Source organism: Sceloporus occidentalis, unplaced genomic scaffold (assembly GCF_023333645.1).
Source record: "Sceloporus occidentalis isolate IW3139 unplaced genomic scaffold, rSceOcc1.0.p SCAF_4, whole genome shotgun sequence".
NCBI classification, from domain to species: Eukaryota; Metazoa; Chordata; class Lepidosauria; order Squamata; family Phrynosomatidae; genus Sceloporus; species Sceloporus occidentalis.
Genome location: NW_028316984.1, coordinates 122,888,583 through 122,904,312, shown reverse-complemented (window position 1 = coordinate 122,904,312; position 15,730 = coordinate 122,888,583). Strand labels below are relative to the sequence as shown.

At 39.4% G+C, this 15,730-nt stretch overlaps 1 protein-coding gene across 1 annotated transcript in view; it reads left to right on the top strand.

The window, feature by feature from the left end:
- The window catches only part of LOC149314579 (ankyrin repeat and BTB/POZ domain-containing protein 2-like), a 193,983-nt gene that overhangs the window by 164,293 nt on the left and 13,960 nt on the right, over positions 1 to 15,730 (top strand). Inside the window, exons 8-14 of the mRNA XM_089521421.1 lie at positions 874 to 970; positions 1,664 to 1,799; positions 4,298 to 4,524; positions 11,342 to 11,520; positions 13,302 to 13,407; positions 13,514 to 13,616; positions 15,385 to 15,475. Of these exons, the coding sequence (XP_089377547.1) occupies positions 874 to 970; positions 1,664 to 1,799; positions 4,298 to 4,524; positions 11,342 to 11,520; positions 13,302 to 13,407; positions 13,514 to 13,616; positions 15,385 to 15,475 (939 nt within the window). The remainder of the gene's footprint in view (positions 1 to 873; positions 971 to 1,663; positions 1,800 to 4,297; positions 4,525 to 11,341; positions 11,521 to 13,301; positions 13,408 to 13,513; positions 13,617 to 15,384; positions 15,476 to 15,730) is intronic.

The following is a 15,730-nucleotide window of genomic DNA, read 5'->3' as shown; positions in this document are numbered from 1 at the left end:
TTTCAGTTTGGGATGAGGTGAAGCGGTAGATGCCATTTTCCTTTTTGGCATTGTGTGTCAGTTTCTCCTTTCCAGAAGGAAAAGTAGGAAGCATCAGCCAATAGGAGACAAGACCATTGGCTGATAAGCAGAAACAGAGAATTTGAGGGAGACGTTTTCACTCCAGTCAGGCACAACTGGGTGTAATTAGATCCCATGGTGCTCTAGCCTCAGTCAACGTCAGAAAGTCATCCCACTCTCCCTTCTGCTGTTCAGCAGTATTTAATATGTTTTGTTTATAATAGCAATTTTGTCACAACTTTGGGCACCAAGGATGAAGGAGATGGGGATTCCAGGCCCACTGTTAGGGTTAGGGGATGCCCATATGGGACCTGAGAAGTGTGGGAAGCAAGGGTCATATGCACCTCAGTGATGTGTGTCCAAACTTTCTCTGCTTCCATGTGGCAGGAGATTCACCCAGTGGCATCAGCCCATTTGGAATCTCATATTTGTCATCTAGTTGGAGTGTTCAGCAAGCAAGAGTTCATTGACCAACAGGCAGGTCAGTCAGTGTCTGGATCCAGGCCCATTTGATGCATCAAACTATAAAAGTTGTTCCAAACATTGGCCAGCATTTAGTCATTGGGCATATTTGCCACTGAGTCTGCAAACGAAATTTTCTCACATGTTAGTCTGCATCCCATTTTCATTGTGATTTATCTGAGCTTTAGAGTTAGTGGACAAGAAGTCTACTTGAAGAGCCAAGACAGCCACTTTATGGTCATCAGTGACTTCAAGGAGAGGATGGATGGTGATCTCTCCCAAAGATAGCTCTTCATTTCTATTTTCCACTTTCTTTTTCTGAACTGTATGTTCCCACACTGTTTTCTTCAGCTGCTCCTGGATGCTGGTGCTCATGTTGAAGGCTCTGCTGTTAACAGTGGAGAAGACAACTATGCTGAGACCCCACTTCAGCTGGCTTCAGCAGCAGGCAAGTCTGAACAAGTATTGCATTTTCACTCCTCAGAAGCAGAAAGAGAAGCTTAGAGGCTAACGATATTAAAAGTAGTTGTCGTCAATATTAAATTGCGTAGCAGTCAGACTTCAACATATCAAAACTACTTTTTCTTTACACAGAGTGTGGGAAGAAATAATACTTTCAAAGCTACTAAATGAACATTTTGTTTAAAAAAAACCCAAAAACAAACAGACTATCTGGTGTGCCCAATAGAGCACTGTGGTTCTGTACATATACCTGCGACCTACATGTACATGCAGCAAAGTGTACACAACTATACCCAATCTAAACAATCCTTTCTTCCTTTTAAGGTGAAATAGTAATAGAAATCATGTGTAAAACTAGAAAGGATTGGTGATTATTTCCTAGTTTGCACATTATTCTGAATCCACAATGGAATCTAGACGATGAAATCTAGGCACAATCTCTGTGCCCTTTACAATGTGTATAGGATTTCCATCTCATGATATTAAGCAGTGGCCATATATGGTTTCTTTAAGGCTTCTTTAAGGTTTCTTTCTTCTGTTTTATTTCTGCTGTATTTTGTGGTGTGGAATAGTAACACAAAACTCCGTTTCTCAGAATAAGTGATTCAATAGATAGACAAAGTTGTTACGTTGCAACTTTAGAAAATGCTAATAAAAATAACATTATTTGTCTTTCTAGGCAACTATGAGTTGGTCAGTTTGCTACTTAGCAGGGGAGCAGATCCCCTTTTGAGTATGTTGGAAGCTAATGGGATGTCCTCATCACTTCATGAAGACATGAACTGCTTTAGCCATGCTGCTGCACACGGACATAGGTAAACCACATATTTATTTATTTATTTATTTATTTATTTATTTGCGGTGTTTATACCCTGCCCTTCAACCCTAAAGGTTCTCAGAGCGGCTTACAATTATTATTATCTTATATATTAATTTTTATTGATACATTTTTTAAAAACACAATAAGAAGATCACATTCGCATAACTTACATATAACATGAAATTAGTATAGAGCAAGAAAAAAAGGAGAGAGGAAAAAAGAAAGAAAAAGAAAAAGAGCGAGAGAAAAGAGAGAAGAGAATATACATATAAAAGAAAGAAGAAAAGAGAAAAACTGAGGCGAAAAGACCAATCATTAGTACTTAATTATCCACGTTCACTCGTTACTTCTTATTGTTGCCCTTGGGATGCTTTCCTCAAACTATGCCTAAACTTATGCTCTTTACTTCCAAACATATACATTATTTATTTCCTGCTTCATTATACTAAATTATTTCCTTATAAATCTCTAACACAAATTTATAGGGTCCCCAGAATTCTTCCCTATATTATACAATAAGTCAATTTAAGGATTCATTACTCCACATCTAAATTGCAAGTTGCTATATTCCCCCAATTTTGTTGAAAGTAAACTAAAAATAAATTCCAGTCTTGCAGATACTTGTCTGTCATTTCGTAGTCTAGGCTACGAAGCTCCACTTATAGAAGAAATTAAGAGATGGAGAATGGAAATGGAACAAAACAGTAAAGAAATGGAGAAAAATCTAAAACAAGAAATGAAGGACTTGACAATTTTTATTATTTTTAACTGGATGTCCCCCTGCCCTCAGGCTTACAATCTAAAAAGACATGACGCAAAAGGAGAAGGGAATGGTGGTGATGCTCTTCATGCTTAGGCGTCCTTTGCAGACATACATATTCATTGAGAAAATGGTTGAGAGTGGCAGAGTGTGCAGTGTGATACATTGCATGGGAAATAATGTCATCTGCACCTTCTAGGATTATTCAGTGGCCCCGTTCCCGCAGATCAGCCCACTCATATTAGCAAATGGCAGCACACGCCCATAGGCATGATGTAGATTAAGATGCATTTTTCCCAACCCGGGGGGGTGGGCATAATCAAACCCCCACAGATGGGAAGGGCCTACTGTAGACCTATATGTGAAGTCAGTTCACTAAGTTCTTCATGTGAAGAACTACATTCATAGTCCTGCATGTAGAAGGAACATGTGAATAGGGATTAGTCAGACACTGTGATGAAACATGATGAAAGCTGTACTTGGTGCATCATTTGCAGTTTCTGGTGGCATATTTTGCACAGTTTTACTATTGTAGACAATAATGATGCCCAAATGTGTCTACCCTTTAACAAAATTTCTCTGAAAAATGTGTGGGGGATGGAAACAGTAACATCTCCAACATGATACTATAGATTCTATGATTCTCTGTGAATCATATGTCTGATTCTTAGAATAATTCCATTTGTAACCATCTTACAAACATACTCACATCCTTATCATCTTCAGGAATTGAAGGATCAACCTCATAAACACACACAGAGTAAATCGGACAGAGAAGATGGGCATCATTTACCAGGGCTGATTTATACACATTTCATTATGAGGCTTCTGAAATTTAGATGTACAGGTTTAAATCCTAAGATACATTAACTTAAGTAAACTTGCAGAAGGGATATCAATTTGTGCCACATGTAATCCTGCAGAAAATGTATGTTGTCTGCCTGTGTTCAGAGAGTGCAGCAGCTAGGGGTAATTTAGTGGAACCACAGTGTAAATTTGTGTGGTGTGGAACTTGGGCCAGGAAGATCTGCTCAGTTGTAAAGCTCATTGGGTAGCTGTTGGTTTTTGTAATGATAGCTTGTATTACTCTTGCTTCCTGGAGGAAGAGTAGAATATTAATTTGTATGGGATGAACACACAGCTATCTTATGGACATCCATCATTCATAGATAGATTGGGGGGGGGGGGGGAAGGAAGGAAGGAAACTCACAAGCACTCCAGTGTAGTTGAATTCTCCTTTTCTCCTATTGATACAGAAATACCAGAGCGTATAAATATTTGATTAAAAATAATTCATTTAAAGTGCTAAACTGAAATTTTAAAAGTTATTATTGAAATATCTAAATAAAAACAACAGGAACAAGTCAACTAATGCTTAACATTTCATATTGTATTAAATTGGTTATTTTGGAGCTATTTTGGCCATTTGGAGTACTTTTAATTCATTTTCTCACATTTTAAAACCCATGTATTATTAACACATTATTTAAAATTGACATAATAATTTTATAAAGTTCACTGTAATGATTAGCTAACCAATTTATGAATTAACAGCACTGTTATCCAATCAACTTTTACACCATTGTCCCCATGCCCCGAAAAAGATACTCAGACATCATTTAGAAAGGCAGTGATTTTACTACTCCAAAGTACCAGAATAATTTGGAATAGGCTCACACTTTTTGGAATAGGTCATCTCTTAATATACAGCATTGCTTACTTTCCCTGGGCAGAAATGTGCTACGGAAGCTCCTGACTCAACCACAGCAGTCCAAGGGAGATGTTCTGTCACTGGAAGAGATTCTAGCAGAGGGTGTGGAAAGTGACACTTCCAGCCAAGGCAGCTCTAATGAAGGCCAGGTTAAACTGTGCAAAACCCGGATGAAGGCTTTACAGGAGGCCATGTTTTACAGCGCTGAGCATGGCTATGTTGACATTACGATGGAGCTCAGAGCACTTGGTAAGTAATGCTTTTCCCTGGAAAGGTTGCTTCATTGAATAATGAGGTGAGGTAAGGAGCATAGCCACACTGCACAATTGTAGCAGTTTGGCACCAGTTTAATAATAATAATAATAATAACAACAACAACAACAACAACAACAACAACAACAACAAAATTTATTTGTATGCTGCCTCTCTACAAAATGCAGTCGAGGCGGCTTACAAGATTCAAATATGCAGTTCGAACCCTCAAGCCACCCACCCCTTAGAATACAATTAAACAATGTAAAATTTAAAACATGAAACATACTTAAAAATTATTGTGTTTCCATGCTACAAATCCTGAGATTGGTAGTTTGGGGAGATATTTACAATTTTTTGTGCTTCTGTGAACTACAGTGTTATATCTCTCTGGCCATTGATTCTAAATACCTTCCCTAAACTGCAGGTCCCAGGTGTCTATAGCATGGATCCAAAACAGTTAAAGTGGAATCAAACTGCTCTAATGGCCTTTCTAGTGAATATTTGAACCACAAGCTGCTTCTCTGGCTTACCAAAAAGCTTAATGCATTTACAACTAGCTCCAGAAAAAATCCATTTTCAAGATAAACTGCTGTGGGGTCTCACAGAATACATGTATGATTCAGACTTAGTTGCATGTAATGGGCTTTCTATCAAGATTTGCTCAGACAATACAAGAATTTGCAGGACTGTTTGCCTGAAATTGCAATATAGAAATGTTTTTACTCAAATAATTGGTTAAACCATGTGCCTAGTGATAGCCAGTTAATGGCATCAGCAGACTCAAAGTCTAAAAGAAATGTTCTTAGATCTTACTGGTTTTGACCTGGCTTATCTTAACCAGATGCAGCCATAAAACTTCACTGAGGTTTTAATGGCACTGCATTTTAATCATTAAGAGCACAGCAAGAGTTACATCAAACTAAGGCCTGTTACAGACTGCCAAAATAAAGCTGCTTCGGGTCTCTTTGGAGGTATGCTGTTTAAATGATGCATGCATCCTAAGTATCCGGAAGCTACACCAAAAGCTGCACTCCGGTGCTTAGGAATGGAGTGTGGCTTTGGCGCGACCTCCAGACTCTTAGGACCCATGCATCATTTAAATAGCATACCTCCAAAGAGATCTGAAGCAGCTTATTTTGGCAGTCTGTAATAGGCCTAAGAGTTCTTCTAGTCTAATATCCAGTGTTTGTCACAGTGGACCAAAGCAGAATGTGAAGGCAGTATCTTGCATACAACAGGGATTGTTGTTATTGTTAACTGCCCTTGGTCCCACCTGACTCATGGCAACCCTATGAATGAGACATCTCCAAGATCCCCTATCCTCCACTGCTCTGCTCAGGTTCTGCAAATCCAAGCCCGTGACCTCTCTGAGCCTATATGCTATGTGGTCTTTTCTACTACCTTTATTAGCATTATTGTCTTTCTTAATGAGTTGTGCCTTCTCAAAGTGTGGCCAAAATACAACAGCCTCAATTTTATCATCTTGGCTTCCAAGGAGATTTCAAGCTTGATCTGTTTAAGGACACATTTGTTTGTCTTTTTAGCTGTTCATGATATCCTCAGTATTATTTTCCAGCAACACATTTCATTATTATTATTATTATTATTAACCTTTATTTATAAAGCGCTGTAAATTTACACAGCGCTGTACATACAATCTTTTTAATTAGACGGTTCCCTGCCCTCAGGCTTACAATCTAAAAAGGAGAAGGGAAAGGTGGTGGGGAAGGGGATGAGGTCCAGCAGTTCCTCTCTGCCTCCAAGGCCTGGACCAAGGCAGATGGACTGGAGGGAGGGCTTGGCTTCATAATGGATGGTTAATCTTCTTCCAGGGAGGCCTGTTGGAGCTAGTCTGCCTCTCTAGTAGGATAATACATATAAAGTACATAGCAATACAGGAAATGGTTCGATAAAACAGTCACCAAAAGAATATCAAATAGCTACTCCAGAAGTAAAATATATTTTATACCAAGAAGAATCCTCTTTTTACTTGAGTAACAATAAAAACAATAAAGATGTTTTAAGTAATTGCCTAATAAAAATGTTGGCTTTGGATTTGCCCTATCGTCTGGAGGGCAAATGAGTTGATATCTTCTTATCAACAGGGATAGGAAAAATGTAACCTTCCAGATGATGTTAGTTCATAGAATCATAGAATCGTAGATTTGGAAGAGACCACAAGGGCCAACCAGTCCAACCCCCCTGCCATGCAGGAAATCTCAATCAAAGCATCCCTGACAGATGGCCATCAAGCCTCTGTTTAATGACCTCCAAGGAAGAACACTACACTCCGAGGGAGTGTGTTCCACAGTCGAACAGCCCTTACTGTCAGGAAGTTCCTCCTAATGTTGTGGAATCTCTTTTCCCGTAGCTTGCATCCATTGCCCCGGGTCCTAGTCTCTGGAGCAGCAGTTTGCAACTTCCATCAGTCTGAGCATAGCAAGTGGCATAATAATATCTGGTAGCCACATGTTCCCCGTCCCTGTTGTATAGTGTTGCCCTCCAGCAATCTAGTATTCAGAAATAGGCAGCTGAAGTTTCTTTCAGCCATTTTGGTTCATAGCTACTGGTCACCTTTTCTCCATGAATTTGTTTGATTCCTTTTTAAAACCATCTAAACTAGCATCCGTCTTGTGTCTGTGATTTCTATACATTAACTGCATACTATGGGATTCTGTGTCAATGAGAGTTTGTGTGTTTTGATGATGTATATGTGTACCCATGTACATGTTTGTCTTATATATGCTAAACCAATCTTGTCCAACATATCACCCTCCAGATGATAGGGCAAATCCAATCAGCCAAAGCCAGCATTTTTATTAGTCAATTACTTAATACATCTTTATTGTTTTTATTGGCGGGTTATAAATTGCCGCTTTGAGGCGGTCTGCTGCTGCCGCCGTTTGCACTGTGCGGGAGCCGCAGCAGCCACACCGCGCGGCTCCCGCACGGACCGAAAGAGAAGCTCCAAAATGGAGCTTCTTCTTGCAGCGCCTCTGTGACGTCGCTAGGCGCCAGGGGCGCATTCGCGACATCACAGATGCCGCGACACATTCGGACGCACAGCGTCTGATACGTAAAGATGGCGCCAGCCATGTGGAACGGCCGGCGCCATATTGTACGGATAGAGTCCGTACTAGAGCCAGGGGCGTCTAGAAGAGACGCCCCTTTTTTAAAATGGGACGTCCTGCAGACATCCCAAGTGGCGGTTTGTAACCCGCCTCTGTTACTCAAGTAAAAAGAGGATTCTTCTTGGTATAAAATATATTTTACTTCTGGAGTAGCTCATGAGAAATGCAAAACAGTGGAAAATGTTATCTTTCCATTTCTCTGTTTTTTCATTTGTTTGCACTTTGTCCAGAAAGTAATACAATCAAATATAAACAGATTCTGGGGATTTGAAAATCATTTTACATCTGTCTCTAATTTGATTCATGCTACATATATCACTGTGTATGCTCTAAACATCTAATTTTAACAGTAATGTATTCTAGGAACAATGCATGGGAAAAGTCATTTAGGAAAGCTGAAAAACAGATTGCATTGTATTAACTTGATGCTGATGCTGTTACAACCTCTCTGTGCAATGAGGAATATATTATTACTGAAACAAATTAACTAAACTTCAAGCTGAACTTAGTGATCATATAACCCCTTGGCAGTAAACAAATAAGAAAATCTTGCCTGGACATTAATGATATCTTCCTGAAATCACTGTTCAGAATTGCTCAGTCACAGATCTGTAAGCCTCTTAAGTGCCAGCTTTAAAATTTGGATTGCTCCATTCTTTTACCTTTTGAAAAGTGAATATTTTAGTTGTAAAGCAAAAGACTAAAGTACTGAATGATCATCTCACCATAAGCTTCACAGTTTCTTGTATTTAAAAAAAAAATCGGCAATCTTATTTGGAGTCTTTTTTATTAAAAGTAAAAATTTTGAGTGATTATGAGTTTGGAATTGACCAGATGCAAAGGTAGACTGTACTTTAGTTTTACAATATCTGATTTGATAGCTTTTCTCACATGTGCTTAGCACATTACATGTGGTAAAATCCCATCTCCTCTAATCTCTATAGACTATGAGAATACTATGAGAATACTAGTGGGCATAGTAACACCCTTTGTTTTCCTTTTGCTGCAAGACAAACATTTTTATTAAAGCATTCTTTTAATATTATCATGTCAGGGAGGCTTTTATACTTGTGTGCTTCAGGTATATTTTTAAACTTACATATTGTTTATGTTATTTTTTACTGTTTTTAGCTATATTATTTTTATTGTTTTAAAATTTTATTGTACTTATTTTTTTAAAATTATCTGTGAGCCACCTTGGGTCGCTTTCTAGGAGAAAGGCAGCACTGAAATTAAATTAAATTAAATATCCAACTTCCATTTGTGCTGGAAAAATAAACAAATTATACCAGCATGTTATATCAGTGCTGCTTATTGAATAAAGAACAGAGAAACTTGTGGTTTTTACAGATGGTTCATCTTGCCAGATGTGTGTGACACAGCAACTCACATGACTAATTCTGTACAATTTACAAAATACAAAAGTTAAAAAGTGATTAAACCTGTTAAATACATAAACTATACACATGCACAACAGCACAGCAAAGTAACAGATAGCAAACCCTGCACATTATATAAGGCCCATCCTGCCTAAACAATCAGTGCTTACAGTACTATTGAAACAGAAAAATCTTCACCTGTTTTATGATGCACTTGCTCTCCTTTTCTGTTACACTGTGTTTTTGATATTTTTTCATTTGTTTAATAGCATGGTTAGTGGACCAGTGGGTTCCAGATACAGTTGGAATGCAATTTACATCATCCTTATCCATTGGCCATGGTGACTCAAATGATGGGAGCTGAAGTTTAATACTGACAAATCTCTGCTTTATAGAGTCAATTTTAAAGACATAGCTATCAGCTATTGAAAGGGTCTGATTTTTTTCATAATGGACTTTAAAAATATAAAAATAAAATTTGTCTGAAGGGGAGAAGGCTTGATCCTTTCCTCCTCTGCTATTTTTTTCATTAATGGCGAGGTCTAAAGTTAAAGTAAAGGAGTTTGTAATAACATAAAGTTTCCCTCCCTAAGTGGCATGTGTGTCCCAATAAAAAGTGAATTGTGCCCTCCTGGCTGTAGGAAAAATAAAGGCATGAGTGCTAGCCATGTTGCTAAAGTAATATGGTCCCAATGTTAGCCATTACCTTCAGTGGTGTGACTGAGTCCATTCTGGGATTGCTTCCATACTGTCTTTGATAACACTTTCAACACATTCCTGTAGAATTATTTATGGTAGACTGCATCAATATGTACAGTGTTCTGACATCTACCCATTATCAGTTTTGTGTGTGTGTGTGTGTGTGTGTGTGTGTGTGTGTGTGTGTGTGGTGAAAGAGAGAGTCAGAAAGAGAAGAAGTTATTCTCTTCAATTTCTGCTCCATCCGAGTCTCCCTCCCCCACAGCTGTCAAACCCCGGGAGAGGAAAAAGCAGAGAGGCAAGTCAGATATTGAAGAACTGGCCAGTCACAACTCAAAAGGAAAAGGGAAAGGCAGTGCAGTCACAGATGGAGTTCATCCTCCTATCCTATTAAGAAGAAGCGCCTCCCAAGGTTTGGTAGCTGGTGGCCAGAGGGAGGTTTGGGGCATTGCATAAAGAGCCACAGAACAGCAGTGTGCCATCAGTCCAAAATGAGATGTACTTGTATGCATGCCATTAATAGGACTGGAGCATTATGACAGGAGGAGCAGGGTGGGAACAGCTCAGGGACAGTGAAAACGATTTGTATAGGAATGTTATAGTTCCTGTTATTCTCATTATCATATATTTATTGCTAAAAGCAAAATCTCTCTTGCTAAACACATATTTGGAGTCATTCTGACTATCATTCTATCTGGTGATAGGTGCAAGCTTGGGGAGACAAACTTTCATGCTATTCAGAGACATAGCCATGTAAGTTTGGGGTATCAGTATGCAACAGCATATTGTAGCACATTTGAGACCGTGTGAAAGAAGTTGTAGCATAATCTTTCATAGACTTGTTCTACTTCCTCAGATGCATGGAGTGAACTGATGTTCAGGAAGGACATTTATAATCTGATTGTATGAATAGGCATAGAAACCCAAAACATATATGGTGATTAGGTGACATGTTCAGAGGGAGGTTTGGAACGTGGTATGTTCAGGCTGGGAACCAGGAAGGAGATATGATAAACTGGCTAAGAGCATCCTCATAAGGGTGGGGTGTTAACCAGGTGTAATGTGCCAGGTGTAGTGTTCCTGGAAACCGTTGTCTCTGGAGTTTATCGCATTTATCTTAGAATGGCCCCTGAGTGTTCTTAAAGGGACCGTTCTGGGGACAGGAGGCGGCGGGGAACGCTGTATATCGCACAGCGAGAACGCCGCCACCGCCACCAAGCGTTCCCCTTCCGTTCTGGGAATGTTCCCCAGGGCCAATTTTCAGGAACGCTTTCTCAAGCGTTCTCGAAAATCAGCCTTCTAGAACGCTTCCAGAACAGAAGGAAAATGCGCGGCAGTGGCGTTCTCGCTGTGCGATATACACCACTTCCCATCCCCAGAATGGTCCCTTTAAGAACGCTCAGGGGCCGTTCTAAGCTAAATGCGATAAACTCCTCTGTTTAATCATTTCATACCATGTCAGAATATGGAATATGCCAATAAACTGGTTTGATCCAGAACAGAAATGTGTATCATTATTATATTTGTTTGTTTGTTTAACTACTGTCTGTTCATTTATTTTCATAACAGTTACATTTTCACTTTATTTTTGAATGACCCCAGGAATCCCATGGAAGCTCCACATCTGGATTGAATCACTCCGAACAACTTTTTATCAGTCTCGTTATTCAGTGGTACAGAGTCTCTTGCGGGAATTTATCACCATCAAGGAAGAAGAATACAATGACGAGCTGGTTCATGATGGACTGCAGCTTATGTTTGAAATCTTCAGAACCTGCAAAGTAATCCATGCTAACACTAATATGTTGATAAGTATCTCTGACCAACCTGTTACAAGTAGTAATAGGAGTGTTGCTGGCAGTTGTATTGTTCAGCCAGCCCTAGTGTAAAGTTTTATTATGGACTCAAATTAATTCTGGATGCAGGGATCATAGTGGCTGTATTTAACTGAGCCTGCCTGATAACAATATTGTCAGCAACTAGAAGCAAAAGCTGTCAGTGTTGTCTCCTTATTGGCAAAGATGCTCATTTGCATAGAAATTGAGATAATGTATTTGCTCTCAAAGAAAAGGTTTCATTCATAGGTATCCAACACTATAAATATTAGTTATACAGTCACCCCTCCGGTGAAAACAGAAACTCACATATAATCAAGCCATATTAGTTTGAATGGCTGCACGTGCACCATTTTAACCATCGGGGCTCGCCCCTCCATGAATAATCGAGACTGCAGATTTCAAGTCCGCGAAAACGAAGGGATGACTGTATATGTAAAACTTAGCACATGGAATTTGCAAAAATCCCAGCTGCTCTGGTTTTTTTACCAAAATAAATAGGAACTTTTGTCTGACATGTTAGAAGGCTCTGGTCTCAGTACAGCTGTAGTGATGTACAACTAGTTGCTTGCAAAAGAGATTACTACACGTGGCTTTTAAACCATGATTACAGACATAAAATAGCGCCTTTGGCAATACTTATCACATGACATTGCCTCCGACCCATAGCTGCTGTGAATGCCAAGTGAGGTTAGGGTGCCCATTTTCATTGATGAGGCAAGCCCATCAATAGCTCCCAATCAAGCAGCAGTCCCAGGATTCTTCAAGTGTGAAAGATGGGTGCTGTGGCAGTTCTGATATTGGCAGTCCCATGGTGTTACAGTCTCCTCCTTTCCCCCTGACCCCCCCTTCCCCTCACTATCCCCATACAGCCTAATTAACTTTTTTTTAAAAAAAATCTTTTCTTTCCTTTTTTAAAAACTTAAATAGTATTACCAGAATTTTGGAACTGCATTTTAAAAAGTAAAAAAATTCAAATAAAATGAAAGGCAAGGCATATTGGTTAGGACATAGGACAAATCAGGAAGAGAGCCCATTGGCAATAGCAGCCCCAGTCACATGATTGTGAAGCTATGCAACAATGGCTGCTGACAAAACAGTTTGTTGTGTTTTCATTCATTTGCGTGATTGCGTCAAGAACAGGACTCATGTGATAAAGCCGAAATATTACCTCTGGTGGTTGTATCCTCAGATCTATGAGAAAAAACACTTACTTAGGTCAGTGGCATCCAAATAACCTATATTTCTAATCAAAAAGAAGTTCTAGGATGGCATCCCTGCCCCTGGTGTCACCCAGTGCAGGGGTGGGGTTCCTGGGAGGGCCTCCAGGGGTTGCCCGCTTGGCCTCCCTTGGGCTGATCTCTCCTCATCATGAGGAGAAGGATGAGACAGAATGGCATGGCAGGGAGTGTGCATGGTCTCTCTTGGGCCTCTATGTCCCTCTTCTTATGAGGAGAAGGGCGGCATGGCACTGGGGGAGAGGGCCTAACTGGATGCCATCCTTCATCTGGGGTTTCACCCAGTGTGGACAACACCCTCCTAGTGACACCACTGAGATGGTGGGATTTGAAAAAAGAGTTCCCCTCGGTATGAGCCTTGTGTCCTCTTCTTGTTTTAATGTTCCCCTGTGCACTGTAAGAGAACAGCAAAGAAAATCAACTGCTTTAATGTTCCTGAAGTTGGGTCTTAAGAAAGCCCAGATCACCTCCATTTATTTTTATTCATAGAATGACTCTATCAATCAGCAGCTTGCAGCTATTTTTGCTCACTGTTATGGGAACAGCCCCATCCCCAGTATTCCTGAAATCAGAAAGACACTCCCAGCACGCCTAGGTAAGTCAATAAAGCTTCCAACAGCTGCCACTCTGAAATACTTATTTTTGATGTAGTTATCCTGTCAAACATATGATACTTTTGTTTCTGTTTTTCTCCCACACAGATCCTCACTTTTTAAATAACAAGGATATGTCTGATGTTACTTTCTTAGTGGAAGGAAAACTGTTTTATGCACATAAAGTTCTTCTGGTCACTGCTTCAAACAGGTGAGACACTGAGGCCTAACTCCTTTTAGAAATAGCAATAGGCCGGTATTGAACTCACAACCTTGCAACTGTGAATGAGTAGCTGCAGTAGAGGCATTTAACCACTGCACCACCAGGGCTCTTTTGTTAATCCTAACTAGGCACATTGAGTCAATGGGAATTTGGTAAGTCAACAGTTATATAAATACCATTGATTCAATGAGCCTGCTGTCATTGGAACTAACAATTGGATGCAAGCCTTATTCAGCAACTGACACAACGGCCTTCAGCCAGTCGTTCAAAGATTAAGAAAAAGAATCAAGTCACTTGCTTACTCACAGAATTATCATTTTAGTGCTTGAGAAGGTTTAGTTTTATTGCTATTTGGTTTTATTGAGACATGGAGTGAAGGAATCCTAGTACAATGCACATATCCTCTCCAAACCAGGGCCCAGCTTTTGTACTGGTTTTATGCCACAAGCCCTGAGTGTGACTAGGGTAGCCAAATCTCAGAACCTGGTCTTCTTGAGTCTTGGGTCTTGGACCCTTTTCTCTAGTCCTCAGAGCATATGAGACTACAGGCATGAACAATGTGTTGAGATAGATAGATAGATAGATAGATAGATAGATAGATAGATAGATAGATAGATCAGAAAGGCATATTCTATGCAACTATGGTTGATTCCTATTCTTAAGAACATCACCAGGTCCCACCCTCTTAGACATCATGCAAGATTGTCCCTAAATCTCAGGTTTTGACCCTGAAATTTCAGGGCCTAAGATAGTCCTGACTTGGCAATCCTATGTTTGACATGTCCAAAGATGAGTCCTACTATACATTGAAAGACCTGCATTGTTGCGTCAGCTACAAACTGTGCCCAAGCCTTGGTTTTATATTGTGTCAGAAATTCCTAGTTAAGACTGGGGAGGATTTGGGGATTTGTAGCAGCATTCCTATTGCTAGTTAGGCTTATTAGAAGGTTTTGTTTTTCTCAAGTTTCTGGGTTGTTGTTAATTCCTCCTCAGAAATAGAAGACAGCTAGCAGGATAAATGTGCGTGTGCAATTAGAAACTTCATACTGGAATTATGAGTACATTTCTTCCTTTCTCCACACCCATGAGAGTTAGTTACCTCTCTATCATAGTTCAGTTTTACCACTGAAGTCTGGTTCTGGATTTGGCATTATGAGGTGAAGCTGCATGAAACATGGACTCTCCTTCTCCTTCACATGATTTTTCCTGTCTTCCTCTACCTTGGACTATTACTAAACCAGCTTTTAAAAAAAGAAAGTGAATGCAGTTCTGTGTTTGTTTTGAGAACCTGGTTTTAATTGTGGTTTTCAAAATGAGTATAAGGATCATTTTAACCAAGTTTGGAGAAAGCCATATGTAATTCAAACCCAAAGTATATAAAGCAGAAAAAAAAGATAAGGGAGGACACATGCAGTTTTGTTGCCTGTTTCCAATGACTAAACCTGAGCTTCAAGGAAATGTGAACCAGACTCTGTAATTTCTTGCATATGCTATACTAGAAGAAAGTGGCTTTCTCTATTTGTGATAACCAGAATTAGGCAGATAGAGTTTTCTCTCTACTGTATCTTCATATTGGGCTTAGCTGCACCTGTTGATTTTCTGCCTATCACTCTGCTATTAAAGGCTCAGAGCTTCTGTGAAAGCAAGTGCTACTGAGAATCCTAATGCAAGGCTCCTATTTACATAACACTAGCAGAATAATCTAAGCAAATATAGTTTTAAAAGCTCTCTTTTAATCTGCTACCTGTTTTCACAGATTTAAGACACTGGTGACAAATAAAACAGAACAAGACAGCCAAGGCAATAAGACTGTGGAAATTAGTGATATGAAATACAGTATCTTCAAGGTATGTTTAAGAACAATTCATACTGTTGTCATTCCTCTTTTCCTAAAGCAGAAATGGACCATGATTCAAACATTTCAGATTTACAGTATTTTTCAGCCAGGGGTGATCACCTCTAGAAACAATTGCACTTTAGCAGGAGGAAAGAAGTGGTTATCCTATTTCCAGGGAAAGACCAAAAAAACCAACAACCTCTAACAGAATAATTCTCAAATTGATTTTTCAAAATTGAACTAATACACCTAAAATTCTTATTCT